This window comes from Colobus angolensis, unplaced genomic scaffold, assembly GCF_000951035.1.
Source record: "Colobus angolensis palliatus isolate OR3802 unplaced genomic scaffold, Cang.pa_1.0 Scaffold5, whole genome shotgun sequence".
NCBI classification, from domain to species: domain Eukaryota; kingdom Metazoa; phylum Chordata; class Mammalia; order Primates; family Cercopithecidae; genus Colobus; species Colobus angolensis.
Genome location: NW_012118487.1, coordinates 34212797 through 34236735, shown reverse-complemented (window position 1 = coordinate 34236735; position 23939 = coordinate 34212797). Strand labels below are relative to the sequence as shown.

Here is a 23939-nt window from a genome sequence, read left to right as displayed (position 1 = left end):
TACACCACACCCAATTTCTGAAAATAAATTGAAGCTCTTTACAATAAAATCCCAAACTAGAAAACAAGAATCAACGGCAAGGGTATATGCTAAAAGAAGGAAGAAGAAGGGAATGACTGTACTGGAAAACCAAGGATTGTGGAAGCTGCTCTAAATAAGCAAAAACAGCTCTGGGCTTTCCCGTAGTCATACACCAGAATGAACCCACTGTATATTACAAAGAGTAACACTGGTTCATCAGATAAGAAAGACCTTTTTCTGCTGTCTTTGATAAACTGTGCTAGGGAGCTTAATGAATGCATAGTGTCCCTGACAACAATTTTACAAACAAAATGACAGCTTTTTCACATGTGGTTTTTTCTTACACTGAGTTTCAATAAAAGAGTAGTACATGCTTTGTTCAAGTTTGCTTTCTCGAGACTACATAAAGAAATGAATTGTCCTTTGTTAAAGTATCATTTGAGGTGACATTTATGATCATATTATCAATTTTATAACAAAGATTTATGCACTGAGGTTTTATAAGTTAATAACCAAAAACTGTTCTGGATTTGGTATCCTCATTTTAGAAGAGGAATTCCGGGACAGTGGATGAACAGGAAGGTGGAAGGATCATCACACACCTTTAGCCTTGAGTTGTGCTTGAGTGGCACTTTCTCACCGAGAAACGCCAGGTCTGTGGATGGAGTGGGCACTGCAGAGGGTGGTCTCTTGCAATGGTATGGGCCTTGAGACCCAAAGATCCACTGGTGCTGCCTCCTTCTCTGATGCCCTCCTTGAATCCCTCCCTGATCTGCAGTGCCCAGAGATGAGGGCATTGCTGCCAGTAGCCACTGTTAAACCATATGTGTAGGGTTGGTGAGGAACAGGGGAGCAGAGAGCAAGGAAAGTGATTCCTTTAGCGTAGTAAAATTTAGCTGACTGTTACTTAGAAAGTACAGAAAGACTGTCTCTTAGAGAAGAGATAGTACTGGGCAGGTTGATGCCAACCTCTCAGGGCTCTTCTACTTAAGGGAGGATATGTTTTAATTCCATTCCCACCCCGCTTCCTGAACAAGATATACTATGGTCTTGAGATAGTGAGGTTGAAGACTAAGTCTTTCTAGTTAGCGCCAGGTGGGGGTCATTACCTTCCTGCGACCTTAATGTGACTTGACTTTATTCTGTTGCGCATTTCTGATGTCTATACAAATCTCAGCTGCTGCCAGAAGCTGACCAACTCTGTAGATCTTTATTTCTTTTCAATATTGTTATCACTAGTGTTTGGCCTAAGAAGAGATGATGCATGGCATGGAATTTAAAAAGCCAAAATCCAGATGGGGAAATAACTACTCATTTCTGGGAATAATAAAATTTGGTACACCCTAACATATTGAAAAAATAGTTTTCTGTACTCTAGTTCACATTTCAGCTTTTAAAATTTCAATTCCAATTTTGCTATTTATGCACCTATCCACCCACCCATCCAATTCACCCATTTATTCATCCATCAAATGTGATGCAATGTCTCATCACATTTCCACTACAGCCCTTAATGTGGAAAATACAGAACATAAAGAGTGGAATGTCTTCTGGCATTTAATTTTCTAACCAGAATAGTAATATAGGCACAGAGGAGAAAAGAGACCATAAATCATTTTGAAATAGATGGTTAGGGAAAACAAAATTTTCTGCTGGAACTATACAAAAATACTGAAAGTTTTCATTGAAGAATATATCCCCAGAAACATTCAAGATAATCTCTTATAACCTTTTTGTTTTAAAGGATATGGATTACTGATCATCCTCTTCAAATCAACCTTCTCTTTGCAGTAAGGGCAAGTCTGCTTTTTCCCAACGATACACCAACCTCGGATGCAGAATTCATGAAAGCTGAAGCATCTTGTTAGGGAGGCTTCTAGATATGAAAAGGCAATGTCTGGTTCATGATGGTATGAAATGGTCCCATCTTCGGGGTCCAGTGGTGGAGTCAAGACTTGATGAGGCACATCGCTTTTTTTGGGAGGTTCTGTAAGGGATCTGACAATGACAGTGAGCTTGGAGTCACAGCTGCATTCGCTTTATGACCCTGAGGAATTTACTTAGCTTCTTGGCCTTCTTGCCTCACTTGATTCTGGGAAGAATTAGATTAGATAAAGAATGTGAGTCCTTTTTTTTTTTCCCTTTACAGTGATGTCTTCCATAAGTGTATTGTTATATTTCCCCACCTGTTATTGTGCATTTCTCATGCATTTACTGAAGCATTTCTCCGTTCTACTTTTTGTGCATTATTCATTAGCTTCATGTAATTAGACTTGTCTTAGACAGTTAGACAAGTTAAAAGTATTTGTGGTCATAAAGTTACAAATATTTCTATTAACTTCATAATTTTTTTCTTGACTTTTAAAAGTACTAATAAGGAGCCAATTATTTTTAATAGAATATATACCTACTAAACTTAACTTCTCAAACTCTAGGCATTTACAGATCCATTTGTATACATCTCCTGGTCCAGAAAGTCTGACCCTTTGTCCCCAAAATTGAGAGTGACCCCAAGTGTTCTCACAGCACCAGGGACTTACTCTAGTGTGGCATGACTTTTGGTACTTACATGTTTCTCCTAGACCATGTGTTACCTGTAGGACTATGTCTCATTCATTTCAGTGTCCTCAGCACCTTAAGCTATGCCTAAGACATATTTATTGAATGAACATTTGAATGACTCCTTCAAAACTGATTATTTTTGGAAATATATATTTCCATGTTCCCTGATACTATGGATTTGGGCAAAATGAACTATAATGAAATCCATCCTATCGATTTGTTTATTTCTACAATCGCTGCTCCCAATGTGACTTTCTGGGCCAAGATCACATGATCTGACTGGCCTGCTACACACCCAGGTGAACAGCAACGATGTAGACGTTCCCTCCCTAACAAATGGAGGAGCTTGGAGGTGTAGCAAGTCAAGGCCATGTATATAACTCCTCAGTATTAAATTTCAGTGTAACCAGGAGTTTCCATTATTTTGTTCTTGGGATTGGGGTCATTTTTGCAATATGCTTTAAAATAAAGTGGTGTATTATGACAAAGATTTTGAACCAAAACTCAAACAGCCTTTCATCCAAAAGGGCTGGAATACAGCTCCATCTTCCACAGAGGTACAGAATTCAGGAGCCATTGAGCCAGCACTGAAATGTCCACATTCTCTCTAATGTTTTTTTTCATTTTCAAAATCTCAGTGCTGAAAAACCTCCACACTGGCAGAACTGCTGCAGAGCAAGACTCAGATAACCCATCCTTGTTAATATGACTCATATTTGCCCATTTCTCACTAATATGACTCATGCTAAAATGGGCCATAAATAATACTTCCTGAAAAGGAAATTTAAAGGTGACTACATTTTAGATTATATATGACCACATGTACAACAATCCCTAAGGGCTTTTAAAGGTGGAGAGAGAAAATATTTCCATTTGCAAATGGCAGAAGGGGCTCTGTTCCAACATTTGAAAAATAAATCATATTTAAAACTAGGGCCAGACTTGGAAAATTGCTACAAAGAATGAGTTTTTTGGGAAAGGTATCACCCTGAAAAAAACACTACAGAAATCCACAAAGGGGTATCTTTGTGTTTCTTCCCTTAAGATTTTAAGTCTTATGTGTTGGAGTAAAGGCTCCTATTACTTTTGAGATGCATTTGGTTCAGGTTTTACTCTCAGGATTGAATAAGTGGAAACTGTCCAGATTAAACAGAATTGAATCATAGGTACCGGACACCGAGGTATGAGTGACTAAATTAAGTGGGATTTAGGCAAAAGACAGATGGTTTAACCATCTCATAATGCCAGAGCTTTGAACTAACTGGGTACATAGCAAGGACATTATTAAATTGATACTGTAGTATAAAATAAAGATAAATGATGCCCTTTTTTGTATTTAGGAAGAATTAAAATACTGGTGATTGGCCAACCTAAGCCTAACTTTGGTATCCATAGCAAAAGTAGTATCCATACATGTTCAAGCAACACAGGTTGATTTGTTCAGGGGTCTCGATGCCAGCATTTTTCAGCACATTGAGGTTTTCCTTAATGGTTACTGGAGTCCCCATAGAATGCTGGTTTCCAAGCCCAGGCCATCTGGTTCCTATCATATGAAGATCCCTCAGCCAATGGATAGCTATTTGGGGTAGAACCCATTGGTAGACGAGCCCAATGGTCCAAGAACAAATGTCCAAATTTTGGTCCCTTGCTTTTGCTTTTGTAATTCAAGGTGTCTTGCTGCCTGTGGCTGTATCTTCTTCTAAAGACTGAAGCTGAGAAGAAGGCTTGGTTACCTCCCTTGGCTGTCCCCAAGACTACTGTTGCCACAGGTAGGTTCCTAGGATTATTTCTAGGCAAAGCACTCTTTGTATTTCTTGGTCTGCTAAGATTCAGACCTGGGGCTCCGCTTGGATAGTCTTAAGATCCCCCCTGCACCTGCTATTTCACTCTTTTTCTCACCTCCAAACCCCTCCTTTCCCTGATCTTTCTTGGCTATCTGCTTGCTTATGACTTCAACCAATTTCCCCTGCTAGCACCCTGCTCAGATACTGCCTTCCTGTCTATGTGGCATTAAGAGTCCTCTTTAAAAAGGAAATTACTGGAGGAGGAAGAGGTTCACCTTAATTGGCAGTTCATTATTCAGCAGGGACAAACAGAAAGACCCAAAAAGAAAGACTGGGCTGGAGGATAAAGGATTGGGGTTTGGGCATGGAAGGTAAGCAAGATGGAAGAGATGGGGACAGGAGGAAGAGAAGGAGGAAAGAAGGAGGCTTGATGAAGGCCAAACGATTTCCTCTGAAAAGGATACACATGATTACAGGAAAGCTGGTAGGTGTTCTCAATGAGCCCTTCTTCATCAAGCTCCACAATGATCTTCTGCCCACAGACTGCACAGATATTGTCTGACAGGCTCCTTGTAGGCAACCCGCTGACACTGTAGAACTATCAGAGGAAATGGACAGAGCATAGTCGGAAAGGAGAGCACATGCCATTCTCTGAATGCAGGAAGCCACTGCCAGGCACTGGGACAGGCAGCCCTTGGCACATAGAATCTCCACTGTGGCCAGGCATGGTGGCCCATGCCTGTAATCCCAGCACTTTGGGAGGCTGGGGCAGGTAGATCACAAGGTCAGGAGTTCGAGACCAGCCTGGCCAACATGGTGAAACCCTGTCTCTATTAAAAATACAAAAAAATTAGCCAGGTGCGGTGGTGGGCGCCTGTAATCCCAGCTACTCGGGAGGCTGAGTCAGGAGAATTGGTTGAACCCGGGAGGCGGAGGTTGCAGTAAGCCAAGATTGCACCACTGCACTCTAACCTGGGTGGCAGAGCAAGACTCCGTCTCAAAAAAAAAAAAAAGAATCTCCACTGCTTCTAAGATGGTTTAGAATGTGAAACACCATTTCCTGTAAGAAGAATGCTACAGAGGGGTTAAGGTTTCCAGGCAAAAACCTATTGAATTCCAAATGGACCCAAAGCACATGGCCAATTATAACCTCTCATCTAACCTCCACATTGAGGAATCCTTTCACAGGAATCGTTTTTATCCAGGGCTGGAGTTAAGAGGAAGCTTCAGAGGAAGCCTTTGAGTTTAATCCATAGATTGGCCCTTCCCTTTATTGTCCTGGAGATTCTGACTCAGATCTCTGGAGTAAACCTAGGCATCTCTCTGTCATTTAAATCCCCATGTTTTTATTGGGTGCACGCTGAGGAATCACCATTGGAAGGCAATGCATTTAGAACTTCACCTTGGGATATCTGCATCTTCCCGTACTGTGGATAAGGAGTGGTTCTCAACATTGGCAGCATATTAGAATCCCTAAGAAGCTTTTTTTTTCAAAGAAAATTATTTGATAATAGTTTTAGGTTTAAAGAAAAGATACAAAAATACTACAGAGATTGGCTATATACCACATACCTAGTTTCCCTATATTATTATTAGATTGATTTTAAGGAATTGGCCCACACATTTGTGGGCAAGTCAGAAATTTGCAGGGCAGGTTGGCAGGCCAGCAGGTTGGAAACTCTGGCAAGACTGATGTTGCAGTCTTGAGGCAGAATTCCTTTTTCTCTAGGAAGCCTCAGTTTTTGCTTTTAAGGCCTTCGACTGATTGGCTGAGGTCTGTGTAGAATATTAAGGGTAATCTCCTTCACGTAAAGTCAATTGATTACAGATATTAATCATATCTGCAATATATCTTTGCATCAACATCTAGACTAGTGATTTTACCAAACAAATGGGTATCATAGTGTAGGCAAATTGACTCTAAAATTTAATCATCACAACCTCTTTAAGGGAGGAGAATTTATATAAATTATGTGGAATTCTTCTGCACGGATTTGACTATTCTCTTCCACTTATTTATTTATTCAGTCATTTACTGATATCAATGTGGATTCATGGATATTTATTTTATTCTTTGGGTTATAATCCAATACTACTACTATTACTATTTTGTTGCTCAAATTCCAGCTTTGGCCACTGGGAGCTCTTTCAGTTGGCCCCTGTGTCTCTTTGATATATCCCCAATCACTGTGGAGTTCTTTTGTTTTGTTTTTAGCATTTTCTTGCTTTTGGTCACTATGGGATGCTCCAGGCTTATATTGTGTATTCTTCGCTCAGACCTATAATCAGCCATTTCTTCAAGGAGCCCCAGTTCCTTTTATTGTAAAATGATGTTAGAAAACAAGATCTGGACACTATGTATGTTCACTGTTGCTGGGGTGTCATTGCCCCTAGGACCTCTTAGCTGACAGAGCAAGGAATTCATCTGCACATACTAACACACATACACACACACACACACAGATACACACACACACATATCTGTAAATATTTCTATATGTATCCATGTATATCTATATTAAGCTAAACAATTACAATTACATAATACATGTGTGGTGGTATCAAAATTGTTAACCCATAGCCTTGTCAGCAACAACTTTATCAACTAGAGTACAGTGCTTGTGACACAGTTTCTTTTGTTTTTAGTCTTATGATCTCCATTCATTTCAAAGTTACTTAGGTCAGCACCTTTTTTCCCACCCCTTTCAATGAGGTTATTTCACACATTTTTAATATGGTTAGATTCTTTTGGCATGATCTGAATTCTATCCTTGGATTCTCTGACTTCCTAAATTATTTTTTAAAGTTTCATAAATTTAAGGTTCACACTTTCTATGGATTTTGACAAATGTATAGTTGTTATGTATCCACCATTATCATATCACACAGAAGAGTTTTACCACTCTAAATTTCCTGTGCTTCACCTATTCAACCGTGCTCCTTCCCTAAAGCCTTGGCAACCACGGATCTGTTCAGCAACTCTATAGTTGTGCCTTTTCTAAAATGTCATATAGGATGCAGTCATACAGGATGTAGTCACACAGGACGGAGCCTTTTCAGACTGGCTTCTCTCACTCACAACATGTGTTTAAGATTCACCCCATGGTTTGGATGGCTTAATAGCTCATTCCTTTTCCTAAGGATTTTTTTTTTTTTTTTGGAAGCAGATGTACTGGTTCTACTCCCAGAGATTCTGACTTACTTGCTCTGGTGTGGGGCTTAGGCACTAATATGGGAATGGAGATTGTATCTCCTTACCTCAGTCACAAGAACATGTGCAAGTGTCTGTGGACACACAAGCACACGCACGCGCGCACACACACACACACACACACACACACACACACAATCCCTCATTAATCCAAGTCACTGGTGGCTGTACCCATGGCTTGAGGCAGTGGTTTTTGTAGATTTGGTAGCTGGAATAAACAGACAGGATGACAAGATGTTAAGAACTGGTCGGGATGGATCAGGTGAGAAGTTTCCCAAAAGCTGGTGCTTATAGACTTGGTTGTCTTGCCAGGTAAAGTCTCTTCTTCCTGGTCCACTTGAGAACAGCCACATATAATTCTAATCTTCCTTTTCTGTCCATAAACACAAGAGGCTTTGGGAATTTTCCAAGGAGTATAACTTCTGTTTTTTGTTGGAGAAACTGGGAATAAAAATGCTCCTTCCTGTACTCATATTAAACCTCATAAGAAAGGCAGTTGTATTGTTCTAGCATTTCACCACAGAATTTGGGTTGCAGGCTTTTGGAAAAGAGTAAGATAGAGCCTATGGTGGAGGGGAAGGACAAATGCGGTGGGGAGGAAGTCAAGGTCATAGCCACTTAGGTCCTGCTCTAGAAATGGAGGGAACACTCCAAAAGTTCACCCTTTTCTTACTACTTACGCTTTTTTTCCTTTTTTTAAAAAATTTTAATTTAATTTAAACTTCTAGGATACATGTGCAGGTTTGTTGCATAGGCAAATGTGTGCCATGGTGGTTTGCTGCACCTATCAACCCATCAGCTAGGTATTAAGACCCACATGCCTTAGCTGTTTTTCCTGATGCTCTCCCTCCTGCTCCCCTGACAGGCCTCAGTGTGTGTTGTTCCCCTCCCTGTGTCCATCTGTTCTCATTGTTCAGGTCCCATGTACACGTGAGAACAGGCAGTGTTCAGTTTTCTGGTCCTATGTTAGTTTGCTGAGGATAACGGCTTCTAGCTCCATCCATGTCCTTGGAATGGACATGATCACATTCCTTTTTATGGCTGCATAGTATTCCATGGTGTATATGTACCACACTTTCTTTATCCAGTCTATCATTGATGGGCATTTGGGTTGTTTCCATGTCTTTGCTTTACACTCATTTTCCACTTCACATCTGGCTGTGTACCAGGAGACACACATAGAGGACAGAGATGTGGAATTCTTGAAACTACTAAGTCATCCCTAGAGCTCTTAGTTTGTAAGTTTTTAGGAGATATGCATGAGTCAGACACAGATAAATGCCCTTGATATCTGAATCAGGAATATATCTAACTAGAAAGTATGTCCATTCTGAATTTTAACCTTAAAAGAGTTCAAAAAAAGAAAAGAAAAACAACTGTTAGGGATTAAAAAATTCTAGGTAATGGTGTAGAGTCAGAATACATCTAGCACACTTTTTATATCTTATACTTCTGTGCTATATAATGTAACTGGTATTTATGATAAGTATTACCCAGAGGCACTGTTGATTCTGAACTGTTTTATGCAGCATCAAATATAGTTTTTATTTGCATTAGACAGTGTTTCAGACAAAGCTAAAAGGTTTTAGTTATTGTTAATGTTTTACTAATCCTTAAATGTTGGCAATTGGAGTGTGCTAGATACAATAACACAAATAATTTGCATATTTTATTTTAAAAGATGCCTTATTCCACAACTATCCTATATACATAAGACATGTATTTTCCAATTAATTAACAGAAACAATGTTTTGATGCAAGGAGAATTCAGGGAACAACTGGGCTAAGTGAACCAAAATAGTTCCAAAGGAAACGATAATCAGTGTATGGAGAAAGACTTATTTATTTCTGAAAATGGATGCAGACATATAAGATGAGACCATTTCATAAATGGTTTCAGAAAATGAAAGCAACACTTACCCCTATAGTGGAAGCCATGTAGTCTGAGCAGATCTCGGCAAAGTCTCTCCCCATTACTCCATAGTAGAGGCCGTAGAACAAAGACACAATGCCAAAATCCATGGAATCTCTAGCTTTGATTCTGTTGAAAGCAACAGTATAAGGAAATAAGAATGTGGCATATTTCAAAACAGCTGGAGTTTGGAAAATATTTCCTGTTGATAGTATCTAAGAGAACCTTGTGAGTATTTTTTTTTTCATTTTTTTGTTTGATTTTTCTTTTTTTAAATGAAATAATTTAAAATTCTCTAAATTTCCCTCAAATTGTAGCACTCAGTGCCAACTGGACAAAGGAATTCTTGAGACAGCCTTCAAGTGCTTCTTAGGACTGCAGTGCCTAGACAAGCTGACTCTGACCAGTGGTTTCAGGCTCAGCTACAGGTAGGCCTCAGCAGCTTGTAAACATTTCCATCTCCAGGCCACACCCCAGGTAACTCCAATGGGTAGATAACATTAAAAACCACTAGAGCAATAGTTCTCAGCCCTAAACATAGATTAGAATCACCCGGGAAAATTTAAAAGCGCATTGACACATGGGCCCACCACCAAGGACTGGAGTTTAGTTGATCTGCGTTGGGGTCTGGACAGCAGTATTTTTGAAGATCTTGTCAGTGATTGATTCTTTAATACAGCAAAGATTGAGTATGTCTGCTGTATAACTTAGATTTTTGTAAAATGCTTTCCAATGATCTTTCCTAACAAGTGCTTGAGATAGATATTATCACCCCCACTTTGCATGTGAAAACACGAAGACTTAGAAAACATTATTTGCTTGACACAACAATTGGTACGTCACAAAACCACAAATCAAGCTCATATCTTGAAGCCCTTGATTACCAGGCCAGAGTTGCTATGCATTAACTGAAAGAAACTTTTTGCAAGTTAAATCATATTTCAATTGTACCAGGATTCTTTGTGATCATCCCCCCACCCAGTTTTTTTTTTTCTTAAGGGAAAGATCTCTTTTAAAAGTGAATAATTTGCCCTAAATTTATTTATGAATCTAAATAATTGCACATTTGTTTTGCTCTATCTATAAAACAATCTCAAATACCAGCAGTGAGCCTTGGTGGTTCTGATTGATTCAGGGAAGGGAGGAAAGTACGGACAAGAGTTGGGTCATCTGTCTCTAAAACCTATTTCTGTTTTCTGTTCATTGCAAGAAGAAATGGTGAAGGCAGACAGCTTTGTAGATTTAGAAGGTACAGATTTTTGGGTGATATGAACTGAGGCTTCCAACACATGTGGTAGCTTCATCCTTTCAGGATTTGTCTGGGTATATCTGAGAATTAGGACAGTGGGGGAAATGAAGAGTATCTTCCCTCGATGTCCAGGGAAATATGTATTTATAATTTTATTGATAAAAAGTACAGTAACACACTTGTGGCCCTAGGAAAAAAGGTTAATACAATGATAATCATCAAGTAGTGAAAACAAAATAGTTACTTTTCTGAAGGGTTAAGTTTTAGGTATGCCTTACTGTAGGAAAATTCATGAATGAGGATCTTGAAATCTTATGAGGTAATAGTCTTGGAACAGCTATCGTTCCTACTGATTTCAAAAAAATCCTTATGAGTATTTTTATGTTCACTAAAATAAACCAGTATAGAGAGTATGTTAAAAAAGATATTACAGTGTCTTTCTATATCCTAGCCTAGCAATAATAGATCTGTACAATTACTTTCTACCCCTTTCCTGCTAGAAAATGTTAGATGCTCCCGCTCTGAAAGTTTTATGAAATGCTTATAAAATCAGATTGCTACACTGCACTAGGAAGGGCCCTTTCACCCAGGGCTGACTCTCCCTCCAACTGCCTTCCCTATTTTCTGAGTAAAGGGTTGATGATCTCTCCTTTTCAATTTCTGTTATGGTCCCAGAAGTTTAGAGTAATTTTGATGTGAGAGCTATTCTGGGGGATTCGTATTTGAGCTGCTTTCCATAGGTATGCTTTGCATACCATAGTGTGGTATGTCTTCAATTCCCTTTCCAGGACACAGGCTAGTTACTCAGCCTCAGTTGTACCCCTGAGAATGCCATCCACAGCATGTCTCAGCAACCACCTTAAATGGGAGCACAGCTCTTAGTCAAAGATGTGGTTATCCCAACTTCCTTTATCTCTCCCTAGACTTTCTTGCTCTTTTATACCTTTACTTCTCTTTCAATTTCTTTTTTAAAACTCCCCATCTATTAAACAATAGATATTGACATGTTTTTTATCCTTCAAATCTTTTTTATTTGTTTATTTGGTTTCCCAGCTTATATTTTTTTGCAATTAAAATTATTTTTGAGACGAGGTCTGGCCATGTTGCCCAGGCTGGTCTTGAACTCCTGGCCTCAAGCAATCCTCCCACCTCTGCCTCCCAAGTAGCTGGGATTACAGGCATGAGCCACGGCGCCCAGCTTCTTGCAATTTCTAAGCATTCACTTTCCTCCTTTTCCAAATATCCCCAACACAAGGCATTTCATGACTATCAGAAACCAAATTCAAGAGAGCAGTACTGTCCAATGGAAATACAGTCACAAATATAATTTTAAATTTTCTGGTAGGTGCATTTAATACGTCAAACAACAACAACAACAACAACAAAAAAAAAGGTGAAATTAATCTCACTGATACATTTAAATTCTATCATTTCAAAATGTAATTGATATAAAAATGTTTTTTAAATAAGTCTTTGAAATTCAGTATGTATTTTACACTTAGAGTATATCTTATTTCATATTTTAGGTGTTCATTAGTCACATGAGCTAGTGGCTACTATATTGGACAACATAATTCTAGAGGTTTTAGATAAGAAGATATATATAAAAGGAGATCTAGGTACTTGAGAATTTTGTAGAAGAGAAATTAGTTTACTAAGAATTACTCTAGCACAATTGTAGGTCCACTGTTAATAGTAATCTTTTAAATTTGCAGACTAAATATAAATTCTCCTTAAAGCTCCTAATTTTAAAAAATTATTTTGTAGGGTGCTTCTTTCTTCCCTTTCTATTGGTTTTCCCCAGACAAGACTATGTGTGGATATCTTCTATAAAACATGTGTGCATGGAAAATTGTAGGGCCAGATGCTTCTGGATTAAGAGAACATGACCAGGTGAGTGTGCCAAGCAAGTGCTTGGAGATATTAATGTTTTAATTGGAGATACTTACTTGAAAAACAGATTGAATCCACACATTGTAAACATGATCGCCAAGTAACCCACAACACCAAATGCATAGCTGAGTTTGTAGATCAAAAGAAACCATTTGTAGACCAACCTGTGGAGTGAAAAATGGGGAGAAACATAGAATGTGGTAATATTAGAAAATGTTTTGTCTTTTTCAAAGACTTATAAATCAGTTTTTAGTTTCTAAAATTATATTTATAACACACAGAACAGATATATATAGCAATAAGCATTATATGAATAGAACTATCATGCTTATGTGTTTCTGTGTATATGCATATGTGAATTCTTTTAAAATTTGTCTACATCCCTCAGATGCGTCACTTAAAAATAGCCTTCAGGAATGGCTACTCTTCCTGGGACCCTGCCTCCCCACACCACCCCCTTCTCATTTGGTCCTAGGGTTAAGCTTGAGTGGTTTCAGCAGGAGTGCCTTGGAGGTGAACAAAAAGTGGGATGAGAAGTCAAAGGGAAGTCCAGACCTTCTTCCCCAGGAGTTTTTCTTCCCTCTTGTTCCGCTGCCCCTTTTCCCCCAGCCCCAGTGCAGATACCGCCAGTAGTGGGCCCAGCCCTCATCCCATTTCCCCTCCACCCAAAGAGCCCTCCCCTAGCCCAGGGGATGAAATGACAAGTGCCCCAGGCTACTTCCTTCTGCTGTGTGGAAGGGTCTTGTGCGTACCCCAGCATCCTCTGTGACCTTCCAAGGCCTTTCCTTGTTCCCAAAGGGTCTAAGTGGAGAAGGAAAAGGAACAGGATGGAGGGTGATTTGAGAGAATATAGAAGGAAGCCCTCCCCTCTGCTGGTTTCCTTCTTCACTGGCAGTAAAGGCCCTTAGAAAAAACTACAAGAAGGACCACGTGACAGCTTCATGTCTAGGAAGACGGGGGAAGAGGTTGGGAGCCCAGTTCCATTCTTGGAGGGCCACAGCAGAGGGGCTATGCCCATTGGTACAAGAGGTGGTGGATGGAAAGCTGGGGGCTTATCTTTGTTGCTCAAAGAAAATGAAGAGGTGGCTAGAATGCTGCTTACAAGGGTGTGCAATGGCAGAGGGCCCTGTTTGCCTCACAACCCTTTCCCTGCACATCCTCTTGGAGTCTCTTTCCTGCCTTTCACCCCAAACTGCATTCAGAATCTCGTTCCAGAGATTTAGCCCCACCCTCTCACCCCCAAGCCCTGAGCCCTGTCTCTGACTCTCTCACCTTCCCCAGCTCACTCCCTGTTGGAGCCACTGTACCAAATGCTTAATATCTATGATATTACTAGTGTAAGGTTTCAATATGATTTTAATAGGTGCTCTGTTTCACTGAGTTCCAGTCAGAAGGGACCTTCTAAACATTATGGTTTAAATGGGTTATGGGCTAGCCCATGAAGTGAGTTGTCATATACATCACTTCTATGGTGAAATGCCTTCTGCACTTCAAGCAACTGATATTCAAGGACAGTCTTTGCTGCCATCTCCTCCACCAGGTGTGATCCTGCCCCGGGGGGAGTAGGCAGGGGTGAGCTACATGGGGGAGCAGGCAGGGGTGAGCTACGTGGGGGAGTGGGCAGGGGTGAGCTGCATGGGGGAGCAGGCAGGGGTGAGCTACGTGGGGGAGCGGGCAAGGGTGAACTACACGGGGGAGTGGGCAGGGGTGAGCTGCATGGGGGAGTGGGCAGGGGTGAGCTACGTGGAGACAGAAACTTGCATGGGCTGCAGAAGTTTGCTGAAATTACTGTGAGGCTGTGTGGCCTCAAAAGGAAGCCAGAGAAGGCTTTTGGGGTCTTTCTGCCACAGTGACTCTCGAGCCATGGGTTCTTTTCATTTGTCAGTACTGAGCAGCTTAGATCATTGCTCAGGGCAGCCAGATCAAGGCAGAAGTTTATGTTGCTAAAAGTGGTGATGATGGAGAAACAGGCAAGCTCTGAGAAGGTCCCCTCTACTGGGCCCCCAATACCTGCCAGTACCAGAATATGGTTCCTTGAACTCCACACACACTGGTGACCCATCTCCCTGCCTTAAGGGGCCTCTCTCAAACTTCCGCCAGCATTAGAGATGTTCTAGGACTAATAACCTTTAAACGGCAGGGTTTCTCTGTGCAAAGCAGTTTGCTGAGTTAATGAAGTCATAGCATGCTTTTGGGAGCAGGAGCTTTGCAGCCAAGTAGTTCTTTGGTCTGATCCAGGGCTTTGCTGCTTACTGCCCATGGGACTTTGGTCAATTTACTTGGCATTCCTTCCTATGACTGTCTAATTTATAACATGAGGATGACAACACTGCTCCTAAAGTTGTTGTGAAGATTGTGTGAGCTAATGTATTGATGTTTATTGACTTGGCACACTAAATGCTCAATATGCCATATCACTGTTATGGATGTGTTCGATTTTCCAAATCTCAAGCCCCACTTCTCCTGCCATTTTCATGCTTATTCGGGGAACCTATTTTCAGGAACAGTAGAGTCCAGAACTTCCTCGCTACCCAGACTTACACTGTAAGGCAGATAAGCCAGATAGGAGATTGTGTAATTGCTTCAGAGCAGCCTCCAAAAGGAAAGCTTGGTCTTGGGTTGGATTTGATGTGATCAAGCCCAGCTCTTTGTCGCTAGTGTGTGTGTGTGTGTGTGTTTTTTTTTTTTTTTTTTTGGTAGAGTCTTGCTCTGTTGCCCAGGCTGGAGTGCAATGGCGTGATCCTGGCTCACTGCAGCCTCTGCCTCTGGGTTCAAGTGATTCTCCTGCCTCAGCCTCCTGAGTAGCTGGGATTACAAGCACCTGCCACCACACCTGGCTAATTTTTGTATTTTTAGTCGAGACAGGACTTCACCATGTTGGCTAGGCTGGTCTCAAACTCCTGACCTCAGGCGATCCATCCACCTCGGCCTCCCAAAGTGCTGGGATTACAGGCATGAGCCACCATGTGTGTGGCTTATTTTTGACTCTGAACTTCACTGCTTGCCAGACAAACCAACTGTAGTTGAGAGGAAATTCACTTCCCCTTCTCTGGGCACCCTATCCTGAAACAAGAGCTTGATGTGCTCTCGAAGAGGAACAGTAGGCTTTGAACTGCTGGTGCTGGAGACCACTGCTCTCAGGTCTGCCTTCTACAGCAATGCTGATTTCTTCACCCAGCTCCCCTCACCTGTAATGAAGTACTCTGCTTCCAAATGGAAGATAGTTAAAATGTGACTCACCTGTAATACAATAAGTAAGCAAAGATCCAGGATAATTCTGGGGCCTATTGCCTCTTATGTACAAGAGCTCCATCCTGACTGCTCTTCTAGAAGAGGCCCTACTTCACCTTGCTCACTGATGTCTCTTCAAATGGCAGCTGAGTTTGCTTTATAATGTCAGTGGAGCCTGTTGACTCTCAGACTATCCTTTAGGGCTTGGAGTTGTGCAGGCAGGAAGAAGCTGAGAGGACACGCTTTGGGCATGGGAAAGAGAGTGGACATACGCAAGCCATAAAGGGTAATAAGGCAGCATTTGGGTATTTCTTGTAATAAAGTTCCTCTGCATTGCATGAACTGAAGTGCACAAAAACACTGCCTTTAGGTAGGGTAATTCATTATACAGTGGATAGGCAAACCATTCTCACAGAAATACAACATAGATTATATCCAGGGGATGAAAACAAGCACATTTTGATTCATCCCAAACTCAGAGCACCTTCACAAATCTTAAATAACTTAGAATATATTCTAAGAAGGAGAAAGGTACCATACATTCACTTTACTGATTGATAAGCCAGACACTACAAGGGCTGTCCGAGACCCCAAATTGGCCAGCTTATAAGGTCTCCTACCAGCACCCCAGACCTCTTCCTTTTTAGTTTAGTGGAACTAAACTAAAATACTCATAACATGAATTCATGTATTTGAATTTCCATTTTTATCATCACATTTCTTTATTTGATTTCTCATTGGGTATTTTTCCTTCTCCTAACTTGAAGGAAAAGTTGACATACATGTTTCCTACTTTTTTAGAGGAGGAAAACAAATTTCTAAATAATCATAAAAGTATTTCACTGGAGCTTATGATTTATTCTCCCAAAAGGTCAAATTTAGCATTGTTTTATTACTATTTTCCATTTTATACACTTTGTCTCATTCCAGTTTTATCTTGATGAGGTTTTGGATTTTACCCACAGAACAGGGAGTGCAAAAGCAAGCCTGCGGGCGCAGTATGTGAAGATAAGCACTTTGGAAAGATTTGTGAACAATACAATGGAGTTATACACATTTTTGGAGGCTGACAATGGTAATTAAAGTGACCATTGGAATATTAAAGCATCATTTGTTATTAGAGTAATAAGTTGTCTATGACTTATGATTTATTATATATTTTCAGGTTGAAACACAACTTTCAACTCTTGCTTTATTTTAAAATGTGTGACACAATGTATAGTGGAATCAAGCAAAATGCTGAGGTAAAAATAAACTTGCAAATAATGCTCTAGAAATTTTAAACAATAGTTTCACTTCCCTTTCTTCTGCATTTCACTAGCTAATATCTGAAGTAATAAATTTTACATGCATATCTGAATTGCCATTAAATAATGAAGGCAAACTAACAGCAGTGTAGCTAATTTCTCAAGAGTTTTGCTACCAAAGGTAAAAGACAAGTAAAAGAAATGTAACGCCCCCACTCCCCAACCCAGGAAAATGGCTATAAAATCTGCTTTTTAATATTTAAAATAAAGGGGCTCCTGGGAAAGAATGTATGGAATACATACCGTGGTGTCCTTCCTGAGAGGGGTTTTCGGGTAGCTCTGAAGAGGATGTAACTGGTAATAACGGAGAACATCCCCCACATAGACAGAAACCGCCACCAGTATAGTTTTATCGTGAAATATAAGGGGACAATCCACATCTGCAACAAGGTCACCAGCTGTCATAGAAATGAACAGAAAGTCTCTTTCAATGACCAAGTGCCTGAATGGCATCTCCATTATTAAATGAGTCCAAAGCATCTCTGGGAGAACCACCTTCACCATCATGTCTGTACCATGCAACTGCTTCACCATCAAACTGTAAGCTTCCTTAGACAGGCCAGGCCACGGAAGGTATGGGCACAATTATCTGAAAATTCCAATGGGAAATAATGCAAAATCCTCGCCTTCTGTCACTTCCTTTCGTCTCACTATTTTAGATGAAAGGCCTTTGGGGCCTCCACAGAGATGTGATTTTGGACAAGGGAGCCTCACTTTAGTTGTATAATTGGGGGTACCGATGCTTGCACTGCTTCCCTGCACTGACTGAGGCGGGGTTCAAACAAGATCAGGAATGGAAAGCACTCTGAAAACCATACTGCACTACACAGAGCCCAGGGGCTTTGTTTCTGTCATGTGCTCATATGAAAGTGACAGCAATGTCAAAGGAGGAAGTGGAGGTCAGAGTTTCAGAGAAGCCCCTGGGATGTCTTCTGCCTGCAGTCCCTGGGCACTCTGCAAGGTTTCCTGTTCATTTGGTACATAAACCTTCTGTGACCTATGCCATTGACCTGAGTCCAAGTAGCCTTCAGAGGGTCCTTTAATCTGGTGCCATTCCCACAGGTCAGGGAGCAGGGCAGAGTGAACTGTCTGTGGGTCACTGATATGATATGGTTACCATAGCTACACTCCTACTCTTCAAACCAGGCCTAATACCAGCTAGTCAACCCTCTTGGGAAAAGCAGACAGCTTTAATCAATAGCAATATCCTTTGGTCTTTTATGTTTTCTCGCGTTCAGACTAACCACCTGTTATTTGCTCAGAATGAATATAAGGGGAATGGCAAAGAGGTTTTTGTTTCAAGGGTGTACGTTAACTAAGTTTTAGGGACAGCCTGCAGTGCTTTGTTGAGGATTCTGAGCCTGGATCCTGGTTTAGTGGTAGACTCTTATGATCAGTTAATGAAGTCTGCCAGCAATGTGGGAAGAGTGGTTAGAGCTTGCTTATCGCATATTCATCATCCTGAGTATTAAAAAGGCTGCTGCCATTTGTTTTCTTTACCTTCTCAATCTTCGCAATAGAAAAGGGAGGCTTAGAACAAAAGATCTATGGATATATTGTTGGATCCTTTAAATAGGTCTTGGTGATAATAGTCTTAAGGTCAATAACCAAAGCTCTTGGACAGGACTTCAAGATAGAAATGAGAAAGGCAAGGCCACAGCCATTCTTCTTTCAGTGTCAGATAAGAAGACATTTCCCAGGCTCATCATTCTCCTTTGATTGCTCCATCCTCATAAATGATCTGAAGTCTTCTTAGAATTGCTCTGAATCTTCTTTCAGAGAACCCTAGAGTTGTTATCATAGATATGCACTTGAACAAAAACATACATGGAGCAAGTCTGAGGTGCGTATCTGAGGAGTTCGGGAGCAAATCCTATAACTTACATTTTTTTTTTTTTTTTTTTAACTTCAAGGAATACTTTCAGGGGAAAAAAACCTCTTTACTGTTGCCTCCATTTATCAGATAACTGCTTTAATTTTCCATCCTACTTTGTGGGTGTGGAAAATGAATGAGTTAGCACCTTTATGAAACGGATATAAATACACGTACACAAATAGGAAAAACAAGCTTTACTTAAGGAAGTAGAAGAGTTTTAAAGAGGACCCAAAACCATATGCTAAGTAACCAAGACTCCAGATGTGCTTACTTAAGCATTCAGCAACTTTGACCCTCTGCTATTGACAGTAAAATTATGCAGCACCATGGCCAGGTGTGGTGGCTCATGCCTGTAATCCCAGCACTTTGGGAGGCTGGGGTGGATGGATTTCTTGAGCTCAGGAGCTTGAGACCAGCCTGGGCAACATGGCCAAACCCTGTCTCTACAAAAATTAGCCAGGCATGGTGGTACATGCCTGTAGTCCCAGCTACTCAAGAGGCTAAGGTGGGAGGACCACCTGAGCCCGAGGTCGAGGCTGCAGTGAGTTGGGATCGTGCCACTGCACTGGGTGACAGAGTTAGACCCTGTCTTAAAAAAAAGTGTGTAGCACCTTAACAAAAATCTCATCAGCATATTGGTCATTTATTTTCTGTAGCTGATTTTGGAGATAGTTCTCTATCATAAATTATGCGTTTGCTGACTTAAAAGTTCATCACTTCTGGCAGTAAAGAAGGAAATGGACATGAACTTCATCTTTCAAAGTCTGATCATCTGTTATTTGCATTTTTCATCTTTCTATTTTAAGAATTTGATTCATTTTTACATTTCCGCATAAAAATCTTGGAGTTTTTTAAAATAAAAACTTGAGTTGGTTCATTTTAATTCAGTGGAACTACTATGCTCTTATTTTTGTACTTTAGATCTAAACCAAAATATAAGACTAATTAATTTCTTCTAATCCATGGAGTTACAATCCATGATAGTTTGGAGCTATAGCTGGACTATATTTTAATAAAACCAGTTCTCTTCCTATAGATCTATAAGCATGAACAATTTCTAGAAGATGTCAAATTTCTCTTGATGCTTAGATTTAATTAATAGTGAATAACAATATTCAATGTACGGACATGTTACTTTTAAAAATAGACTTTGGAGATCAAAAAGGAAAAGAAAGCCAAATATCATTAGAATGTATTATGCATGCAAATATTTTATTTATTAACTATCTTTAAAATGTAACCCAGCACCATATTTTCTCAATATATGAAGGGAAAGTTCAGAAATTTGCTCTGTGAATTCAATGATTGCTTGGGTAGTCATTTTGAAATGAGAGACACATTTCATATCAATTTAAAAGATTCTTTAACAATTTCCAGAGTAGTTAAAAGTTCTCATTTTAAATAGTAACTGCCATATATGAAATGCAGGAATGCTGTCCCTCATAAATAAACACATGAAATATGTGAAATCGAGGCACATACATGCAAAGAAGGAAGCCTGGCATCTGGAACTCATTAATAATGCCACAGGGGTCACCATCTGGGCATGTGTGTATTGCACTACTGGCAACGGGTAGCTCATGCATCTGGATCACATCACTCACATTCTCCCCAACCACATATCATAGCAGGAGGAATTTCCTGATGAATCAGATGCTGCCCAAAAGTACCATGTTTTTTTTGGGTTGCCATGCACATAATGAATCTGAAAAGAATTACAGATCAAGCCAAAACAAAGATACCTTTCATTTGTCTAATTGTACAGAATGATGAATGGGCTGTGCAATATTAAAAGAAAGAAGGAAAGAGAAAGAAAGAAAGAAAGAAAGAAAAAAAGAGAGAGACAGAGGGAGGGAGGGAGGGAGGGAGGAAGGAAGGAAGGAAGGAAGGAAGAAAACAAGGAAAAAAATAAATAAATAATGTGTGTTCATTTCCGTTGCACTGCAAATCCCAAACTATCTGCAATCATTTGTGTGTGGAGGGTGGTGGGATGGTGGAGGGAGGGCAGAGGTGTGCTCAGAGGTAAGCAGAAAATTATCATAAAAATAAACAGGAAACAATGCTGCTATCAGTAAAAGACAACGAAGGAGAGTGTGAATATAAAGCAAGTAGGAAGAAAGTATGGGCTGGCATGTGGTGACTCATGCCTGTAATCTGAGGACTTTGGGAGGCCAAGAGGGGTGGATTAGTTGAGGCCAGAAGTTTGAGACTAGCCTGGGCAACATGGTGAAAGCCCATCTCTATCAAAAATACAAACATTAGCTGGGTGAGGTGGCACATGCCTGGAGTCCCAGCTACTTGGGTGGCTGAGGCGTGAGAGTTGTTTGAACCTGGGAAGCGGAGGTTGCAGTGGGCCGACATTGTGCCACTGCACTCCAGCCTGGGCAACAGAGCAAGACTCTGTCTCAAAAAAAAAAAAGAAGAAGAAGAAAGTATGGAAATGGAATGTTGGCATACAAAGATTCCTTAGATTTTCAGTTGGTTCACTTTTTAAATCTCCACATAAATCTAGATGGCTGATTTTGTTATTTAAACTTTTAAAGGGGATTCTGCAATGTTATGTACATATGTATTTAAGTATGTATGTATTTGTGTCTTGCCTCATTTTAAAAAGATTTGAGCAGACACAATGCTTTATTGGCCCAGTAATATTTTCTAGTATTTCACAGCTATTAATAGGCAGGAAGTTTGATTTAAATAGAGCAATGCTTCAATCTGGAAAATTATTTGCACTGTATTGAGGCAAGTTAATAGTGTGTCTGAAACCCAAGTTCTGGGGATGTAGTCATCAGGCCTTCTACTGATTTGTGGAGTAAGAGAAGGATTCTTTTTTGGCACTCTCCTGTCTACCTGCTGCAGATATGGAAAGTAACTGCACATAAAAGAAGGTGGAGAGGGCGATGTTGAATGAAATTTTATTTCCAGTTAAATGCTGTTCAAAGCATTTGGAAATGATTTAACTTTGAGGCTTTGCCTACATCTATAACATATCAAGATTACCAGCTGGAAAGGGAAAAATTCAAATACCCAGATGCTTGGACTATGCTGTGCTAAAAACGTGACTATTTGAAAACACCCAGGTATTTATAGTATCCCACATAAAATAAGAATTTTCTACCTTCTTTCCACTTTTGACATCACATAGGAGCAGTTAACATATTTCTATACTTTATTTTCTAAATAAACCATTTCTTTTGCTTTAGGTATTTATAATAAGCTGCTCTGATGTGCACAGCTCCTACAGACCACAGAACATAATCTATCTACACAAATTTAAAGGACCACTTCAGAAGATGGGCATACTTGTTAAAAAGTTGTATCTGAAAATATTCTGAGCTTTCTGAATTAGTCCATGTCCTCTTTAAGTACATGATCTGAATTATGCATAAAAGAATGTGAAAATAATAATCCTTCATAATAAATAATACCTTCAGGGTAAAAATAATATGCATAAATGACAATACATTAAGTGTACAAAGCTTTTACACATATTACTATAAGTGCACTTCCTACTTTTTTTTCTAATTTCCATCCCTTGCTTTTCTGCAAACTCCCATTCCAACAGTAAGTAACCTGGCTGCTATTTACTTAATTGTTCAATTCCTGTATACATACACAGCAGTATGGTAACTGTTAACTTGTATCCCCATGGGGAACAATTTTATCAAGTGGAATACAGTGCTTTTGTGCAGTTCCTATTGCCTTCCTCTTACAGACTCTGTTAGTTTCCAAAGTTACTTAGAGAGGGGATGATACTTTTTCCCTCTCTACCCTTCAGTGAGGTTGTTTTCCATATTTTTAAGGCAGTTAGATCCTCTTGCACAGTCTGCATTTCTCCCTGGAATCCCCCAACCTCCTAAATGATTCTTAAACATGTTCATATTTTAAAGTCCGGTTTTTGTGCCGTACAGGTCTATGACATTTGACAAATGCATAATATATTGTACCCACAAATACAATATTACACAAACTAATTTTACTACTCTAAAATTCCTGACCTATTTATTTTCCTCTCTTCCCCCCAAACCACTGATTGTTTTACTGTCTCTATAGTTTTGTGGTTTTCAGAATGTCATATAATTGGAACCATACAGTATGTAGCTTTTTCATACTGGTTTGTTTCACTATGACTTGTTTCACCAAAGTTCATCCATGTCTTTTCATGATATGATAGCTTATTTCTTTTTATTATCGAATAGTATTCCATTGCATGAATGTACCACAGTTTATTTATCCAGCTTTTAAAGGATATCTTGGTTGCTACCAGTTTTGGGCAATTATGAATAAAGGTGCTGTAAATATTTGCATGCAGATTTTTGTGTGAATGTAGGTTTTCAATTTATCTGGGTAAATACCTGGTAGAGCAATTATATAGTAAGCCTATGTTTAGCTGTGTGGGAGACTGCCAAACAGCCTTCAAAAATAGCTTTACCATTATTTGCATTCCCAACGAGAGTTCCTGCTACTCCACATTGTCATCAGTATTTGGTATTGTCAATTTTTTGAATTTTAGCTATTCTAATAGGTGTATAGTGTTAACTCATTATTGCTTTAATTCTCTAATGACACATGATGAGATGATGAGCTCCTTTTTATATGCATATTTGCCATCTGTAAGTTTTCCTTAGTAGGAATTAATTAATTACATGTGTAATTAATTACATAAGTTAATCCAGATCTTTTGCCTTTTTAATGAGTTGTTTTCTTGTGGTTGAGTTTTAAGTATATTTTAAATATATTTAAGTATATTTTGGATACAAGTCCTTTATCAGATATATGTGTTTGCAAATATTTTCTCCAAGTCTGGCTTGTTTTTACATTCTCTTTTTTTTTTTTTTGAGACGTTGTCTAGCTCTGTCGCCCAGGCTGGAGTGCAGTGGCGTGATCTCGGCT

General features: G+C 39.7%; 1 protein-coding gene across 1 annotated transcript in view; it reads right to left on the bottom strand.

The window, feature by feature from the left end:
• The window catches only part of RNF175 (ring finger protein 175), a 41006-nt gene that overhangs the window by 514 nt on the left and 16553 nt on the right, over positions 1-23939 (bottom strand). The window contains exons 3-7 of the mRNA XM_011959769.1: positions 17414-17568; positions 12689-12796; positions 9499-9619; positions 4832-4965; positions 1771-1872 (exon numbers count right to left, since the gene is read on the bottom strand). Coding sequence (XP_011815159.1) covers positions 1771-1872; positions 4832-4965; positions 9499-9619; positions 12689-12796; positions 17414-17568 — 620 coding nt within the window. The remainder of the gene's footprint in view (positions 1-1770; positions 1873-4831; positions 4966-9498; positions 9620-12688; positions 12797-17413; positions 17569-23939) is intronic.